Source organism: Primulina eburnea, chromosome 9 (assembly GCF_022965805.1).
Source record: "Primulina eburnea isolate SZY01 chromosome 9, ASM2296580v1, whole genome shotgun sequence".
NCBI lineage: Eukaryota > Viridiplantae > Streptophyta > Magnoliopsida > Lamiales > Gesneriaceae > Primulina > Primulina eburnea.
Genome location: NC_133109.1, coordinates 2,301,413 through 2,308,065, shown reverse-complemented (window position 1 = coordinate 2,308,065; position 6,653 = coordinate 2,301,413). Strand labels below are relative to the sequence as shown.

The window sequence follows — 6,653 nt, the reverse complement described above, 5'->3', positions numbered from 1 at the left end:
ATTTGTAGATGAATGATCAGTTTCCCTCATGCATTCAGTTCGGCTAAGCTCTGTAATTTTTTTTAAATCAATATCCTTTTTAATTCACCTAATATTAATTGATCTAAAAATTTCTTTTTTTTGCTGATTGATAAAATATGCACTTAGAGAAAAATTGAATTTATATAAAATTCGAATAGATTAAAAAATTGCAAAAATATGCAAAACTATTAAACTAATGCACCAAAGCACTATTTTTTATGATATTCTTTGAGTGATCCAGAGTGCTTAGATTGATCAATTGACTTGGTTGTGATTGCTCTTTCTTTTAAGTCTGACTGCTGGATTTAGTTTTCTTCTGCCTACTGCTCACTTTTTTTTTTTTTTTTTTTCAAAACCACTTGAGGCTTTTAGGTAGTTGAGCACAATAGTCAGTTGATTATTGCAATATTCTCCGTAAGATTGAATTCACATAATCAATTTTGGAGGATAACTGAAAATGATTTTATAACGATTATGGGTCATTAGGCTGAACCAACATGGGTCTTGGCCCATATTTATGCACCACTACTGGTCATAAGTCATCAGGATGATCCATCATGAGCCCTAGCCCATGCCCATGCACCGTCACTCATAGAATATACCCCCCTGAAAAAAGGTTTCTTTCGCCTCCTTCAACACTTGAACCCAGACCTCCAGGCTTAAGTACTTAGATTCTTAAAGTGTTGGTACCAGTTGGGCGTGCTTGACCATCCTAACGACCCATGACCAGTAGTGGTGCATGGGTATGGGTCGATGCCCATGTTGGTTCAGTTTCATGGCCCATGATCGTTACAAAAAAAGTACATCCTAATGACCACTGCATTAGTATGTGTCGATGCTCATGTTGGTTCATCATAATAGCCCATGATCGTTACAAAAAAGTGCATCCTAATGACCCATGACCAATAGTGGCGTATTAGTATAAACCGATACCCATATTAGTTCAACCTAATAACCCATGATCGTTACAAGTTCGTTTAAATTTGTCAATCAAAATGAGATACATCGACATCATGTGGTTTCTTGATGTCCTCTAATTGCATAAATTTGCTACAATTAAGCTATTTTTTAGTATAATATTTCAAATTTAATATAATGAATATATATTGATAAAAAAGTAAAATCTAAATTCTAAGACGATGTACAATTACAGTTAATTTAAAACTTTATATACTAAATTGATATGTTTTTCGATGTTATTAAATATTTTAAGTTAATTATTTCGAACTTATCATGATTAAAGCTTAAAATTATGAATTCATTTTTGTGTTGGTAAGATGAAGTTTATTTATGTGATGATTATAGCGAATAATAAAAAACGAAGATAAAAAAAACTAATAAATGATAACTTTATTATATATTTTTTAATATGTCTAATAAATGATGATTAAATCTATAAATTTTTTAATTAAAATAAAATAACAATTCAAATTAAAATATCTAAAAGAGTCATAATTATATATGACTGAGTTATATTTTAGAAATTTATATATAAAGGAGTATTTGGAAAAATTATTTGAGATTCATGAATTCTGATTATAATTTTATTATAATCGATAAAATAATGGATGTAATTTTAAATTTATATTTTAATTATTTACGTACTAATTATATTCCATTTTTCTTTCGTCGGTACGACCAACCCTAATCCCCTAAATCGAAAACTGAAAATCTGCTCCAACCGCTAACGGCGACCAAGCCGCGAAACGGGATTCCACAATTGTTTACTAGCGTCGCACAAAGGTTTGAACTTTGAACCCCGAAGCCTGTCTATTGACAGTGAGTTTGCTTTCTCGGTTACGTTTGCTCGCTTGAAGCCGCAACCGGTAAGGTGAGTTCCATCTAATGAATGAAGCATGTGATGTCTCATGTTTTAAGAACAGATAGACTTGTATTGAAGTGCATAATTCCATATTTAGATCTGAGTTTGTGAATGGATTACGGCTTTTTTTTAAAAACGCAGAATGCCAATTATATAAGAAACTGAGTTGCTTTGCCTGTTCGAATCAAAATCATCCAGTTCCGATTATATATTTTTATGGATTGAAATTACTCAAACGGGAAGCGAACCCAGGTGCTCTTGATTAATAAACAAAACAGATTTTTTTTCTGCGTTAACTTGTTCAATTGATAGAAGCAGAAGTAAGGTGAGAGAACAGATTCTTTTTCAGCGTTGACAAATAAACAAAACAGATTCTTTTTCAGTGTTGATGAATAAATAAAAAAATATTCTTTGTGCGTTGAATTGTAAATCCACAAAGGGGAGCAGTTCAGTCCAGGTAGTGTATTTTCAGAATTGATTTTTTATTCTAGACTCATGTAATCTCTTCTATTAGTTTATATATTATTTTCTTCTTACAGTTGACAATAGCAGATATTTTTTTGGAATCACTTGTAATTTAGTTTTTTGATCGATTTCTGTTATTAATAGGAACATTAATTCTGTAATTGACATTTCCTAAGCTTAGATGATAGAAAATTTTAAAAGCCAGGTCAAGTGACTATAATATATATTAAGTCGATGTCCAGTAGTTGATTGCTCCTAAGCTTGGATGAATTCTATAATTGACATTTCCTAAGCTTAGACTTTATAACTCAGCCTTCCACAAATTGGATTTCTCCTTTCTTTTTGATATCACAAGTGGATTTCATACCATTAAAGTAAGATAACTGATTTTTCATCATCATTTTAGAAGTTGTAGAAGCGGAGTTGATTAATCGATAATTTGTCTTCTTGGTACTTGGATTAGCTTAATTGAGTTCCAAGCATGGGTTGAAAACATCAGTTTTGAAGTTGTAGAACCCGTCCACTCGGGGTGGCACCTGCGGGTGAAATTGACATTCCTAGTGAAAGTTGTAAAATTTATATCCCATAATTGCAATATGGTGTTTGAGTCTCCCAAGACGTTATATACCTTTTTCAACGTTTTGTCAATATACCTTTCTCTACGTTTTGTCAACAGAATTATCATTTATCATAATTCGTGGCCCTAACAACAACATTGCACCAGATTCATGGCGAAGAAAGCAACAACTCCTTCCGATTCAAACAGGGCCTCATGTTTCGAAACTCTGTTTGGCGAAATCCCTGAGCAGCACTCGTTTTCTATGTCTCACTTCTCTGACAACAATCCGTTTAGGAGAAAACTCCAAGAGAACCCGGGGCAAGATTATGTTTTGGGACCAAAAGATGGTGGTGATTCTGCCTCCTCTGAGTTGAAAGAGAAGAGAAAGAAAGAGAAAGTGGAGAAAGAATGTTCCAATCTTGACGCCAAATCAGTCGAGGGAGCGGATAAGACAAAGTCAAAGACGGATGAATTGAAAATATTGGAAAACATCAATGGTAGAACTGGTGATTTTGGTGTTGAAAATAGAAAGAAGAAGAAGAAGAAGAGGAAAAGAGATGAGGTGGAGACGGACTACGAAGCTAAGAGATATGGCGTGGGGAAGGGGAATGAAAATGTGGGAGGAAGTGATGTGGTGGGAGGAAAAAGGAAGAAAATAGATAATCCAGAGGATACCATGGTGTCGAAGGAAGGTTTCGATGATGAAAGTAAGCTTCTGAGGACTGTATTTGTGGGGAATTTGCCGCTGAAAATCAAGAAAAAAGATTTGGTGAAGGAGTTTGGGAAGTTTGGTGAGGTCGAATCTGTGAGGATTCGATCTGTCCCGATTGTGGATGTGAGTTTGCCCCAGCCTGTTGTGATTCTTTGTATGACTTGTGGTATTTTATTGTTGTGTATGAATGTTTTGATCAGTCTTCTAAAGAAATGTGAATGGCGTTGATTTCTTTTCCAGGGAAAAATTCCGAGAAAAGGTGCGGTGATTCAGAAGCAATTTAATGATAATGGGGACAGGTTATATGCTAAATGCAATAGCTATTCTTTTTGTCATCTTTTTAATCTTTTCGGTCGATTTTCTTTACTGAAGGAACTTGCTTATGTAGATTTATTTTGCCATTAAAAAGAGTAAATAAATATACATTTTTGTCACACACTGACATTGTATGTTGAATGATATTGTGTCATGGCTATTATGCAGTTTATTTCTTTTTCTCCTAGATTTTTCGGGGCACAGTTTTTTTAGTAGTCGAAAAGTTAACATTTTCCCGGATCAACTACACTTGTTGTTTATATATGAGGGCTACTAGTAGTTCTCAACTTATCATTTGTCCAACCAAATCCTGTTGGTGAAATAATCTGACTTTTGCAGCGTTCATGCTTATATTGTCTTCACGACAGAGGACTCTGCTCAAGCATCATTGACCTTTAATATGTCTGTGGTATGTTTACTGTTATTGAATATTTCTTTTACTTTTTTATATATGTATGTGTATTTGTGTCAGTGTGTATATATATTTGTGTGTATACTGAGTTGCACATGACAATGAGAAGTATGAGTTGCTACCATGAATGCAGATTGGTGGAAATCATATCCGTGTCGATCGGGCATGCCCGCCACGCAAGAAATTGAAAGGAGATAATTCTTACTTATACGACAACAAAAGGACTGTTTTTGTGGGTAATCTTCCGTTCGACGTTAAGGTAAGATGTGCCTTTGAAAACATGGTTGCTACTTTTCTCTTATGTAACTATAACGGTCTACCTGCCTTTTTGCACCAGGACGAAGAGATTTATCAGTTATTTTCTGGCATGAAAAACCTAGAAAGCAGCGTTGAAGCTGTCCGGGTCATCCGAGATCCTGGTACAAGTTTGGGGAAAGGCATTGCATATGTCTTGTTTAATACTAAGGTATGAGTGGTGGTATATTTGAATTAGTAATGTGTAAATTACATGTAGACAATTTGCTTGTTTAAAGTACAAATTGTGGTTCTTTTTTTCCAATTTCTTTACTGATTTCTCTTGAAGCACGTTCATCATTTTCTGTGTGGATGTTCGAGCTCAAAGATGATGTAGTTTTTCCTTCTCAATATTCAACCTTCGACATTACTCTCTATGAATTATTTAGAATCTTTAGAATGGTAATTGGTTCCATTGTTGGCATGTTATTTTATGTTATCTATCATTCCGAGGATGAGCTTCTGAGTGCTATATCAATTTTTGTTTTCCGTAGCTGATCATCCTAGAAATGTACGTAGTATTTAGATGATTGATTTTATGTCTTTAATTTACATGCAGAACACATATATTTTTTTACTTGTGCTGTATGGCACTTGTTGAATAATGAGCTCTTGGAATGATAAATCCAGGGTGATCTTTTAGTCTGGTTTCTTTTGTAAATTTATCTTTTCTGCGAGGCTTTCGGTACTTGCACCAAATTTTTTCTTTGATTTTAAGAGTCTCCTCTTCAATTACAATCATATTTGCCAAACAATTAACTTAAATTCATTAATGGTGACCACAAGGATGCTGCCAACTCGATTCTTATGTTACGCAACTTGAAGCTTCGGGATCGTAAGCTCAGACTCTCCAGATCAAGCGACACTCCCTTGAAGAGGAAGAACTCTACCATACCAGAGACAGAAAATCATCCAGCTAAGAAATTTGCTGTTAATTCCAGAACTCCAGAAAGTGGTGGTATTAAGGTTAAATCCAAAGAGATCTTACCATACCAAGGTGTACGTGCGAGCAAATCTGGCACACAGAAGAAGGCTGCTCCTCGTGCTAGAGCTTTTGCCCTGGTAAAATCAAAACCTGAACCTGCCAAGGAGCAAAAGTCGAGAAACATTAAACGGCCAGCTGTGGCTGCTAGGAAAAAAGAAGCCCAGAAAGCTGCTAGGAAGATGGAATCCAATGGCAGTGATAGTGGTTCAAAACTAGAGGTGGGAGCTAAGCGCAAGTTTGGTAATCGAACCCCACAAAGTGTTGGCCAGAACAAGAAAGCGAGAAAATTCAGATAAATGTTTCTAGCTCGTGTCATGGGGATCGAGTCAGTCGTTTATGTTCCGTGATATTATGTTCTGTACTCGGCTTTTCCTCGGAAGTTACTCTCCATCAATGAATATGTCAAAAATTGGTTACTGTTTGTTAAATTATAGTTTCTCGATCAGAGCTAATTTGCTTCAAATAGTACAATTTAGATCCCTTTGAGGAGTTCACAACGATAGTAAAATCTCCTTGCTATTTAAGCCGTGAAAGTTTACAATTTTAAATTTTTTTCCCATTTGGGTGTTCACTAATTAAATCATTCGTAAAAAACGTTAGTAAAACAAAAAAAAAAAATTCTCATCCAAATTCTCACGATCACTCCATAAAAATTCACTTTGACTCATTTTTTTTCTCTCGTCACTTCAAACACTCACCCGTCACGACAAAGAAATATATTCATTCAAATTATGAGATAGAGATAAATTTCCAAAAAAAAGTGTAATTTATGGGCGTTATATATATAACGCCTTGTTAAGTTCCGTTGAATCTAGTCTGTGTACGGGACCAATTTCTTTTGATTGCTATCCAAATTTTTCAATCTCCTTAAATGATAAAAATATTTTAAAATCTTTAGTTCTACAAATTAAAACTCATAATTATAATATGCTTCAAGGTTCAATTCCCATAGCCTTAATTTTTAAAGTACATTATAAATCCATGATTTCTGCTTTTGCGACAAAAGTAAAATTTCATAGTAAAAAGGAGAAACTCTTTTATTACAAACAGATTTAAGAAAATCTAATA

At 34.4% G+C, this 6,653-nt stretch overlaps 1 protein-coding gene across 3 annotated transcripts; it reads left to right on the top strand.

Moving 5' to 3' along the window:
- The first annotated feature begins 1,640 nt into the window (after positions 1-1,640).
- LOC140841090 (uncharacterized) lies at positions 1,641-5,973 on the top strand. 3 transcript variants are annotated; one of them, XM_073208281.1, is made up of 7 exons: positions 1,641-1,764; positions 3,033-3,702; positions 3,820-3,878; positions 4,234-4,303; positions 4,440-4,565; positions 4,644-4,772; positions 5,387-5,973. In XM_073208281.1, exons 2-7 carry the CDS (start codon positions 3,037-3,039, stop codon positions 5,879-5,881), a joined length of 1,545 nt encoding a protein of 514 aa, XP_073064382.1. In that variant the 5' UTR covers positions 1,641-1,764; positions 3,033-3,036; the 3' UTR covers positions 5,882-5,973. The 3 variants fall into 3 exon arrangements, with proteins under 3 accessions (XP_073064382.1, XP_073064381.1, XP_073064380.1); XM_073208280.1 differs by having other exon boundaries at positions 1,645-1,847; XM_073208279.1 differs by having other exon boundaries at positions 1,645-1,852.
- The last annotated feature ends 680 nt before the right edge of the window (positions 5,974-6,653 follow it).

Excerpts from the sequence above, each read along its gene's own strand:
- LOC140841090 (XM_073208281.1), top strand. The coding sequence starts at position 3,037 with ATGGCGAAGAAAGCAACAACTCCTTCCGATTCAAACAGGGCCTCATGT. Across the intron at positions 3,879-4,233 it reads TTTAATGATAATGGGGACAG|CGTTCATGCTTATATTGTCT; the intron begins GTTATATGCTAA and ends TGACTTTTGCAG. Across the intron at positions 4,304-4,439 it reads TGACCTTTAATATGTCTGTG|ATTGGTGGAAATCATATCCG; the intron begins GTATGTTTACTG and ends CCATGAATGCAG.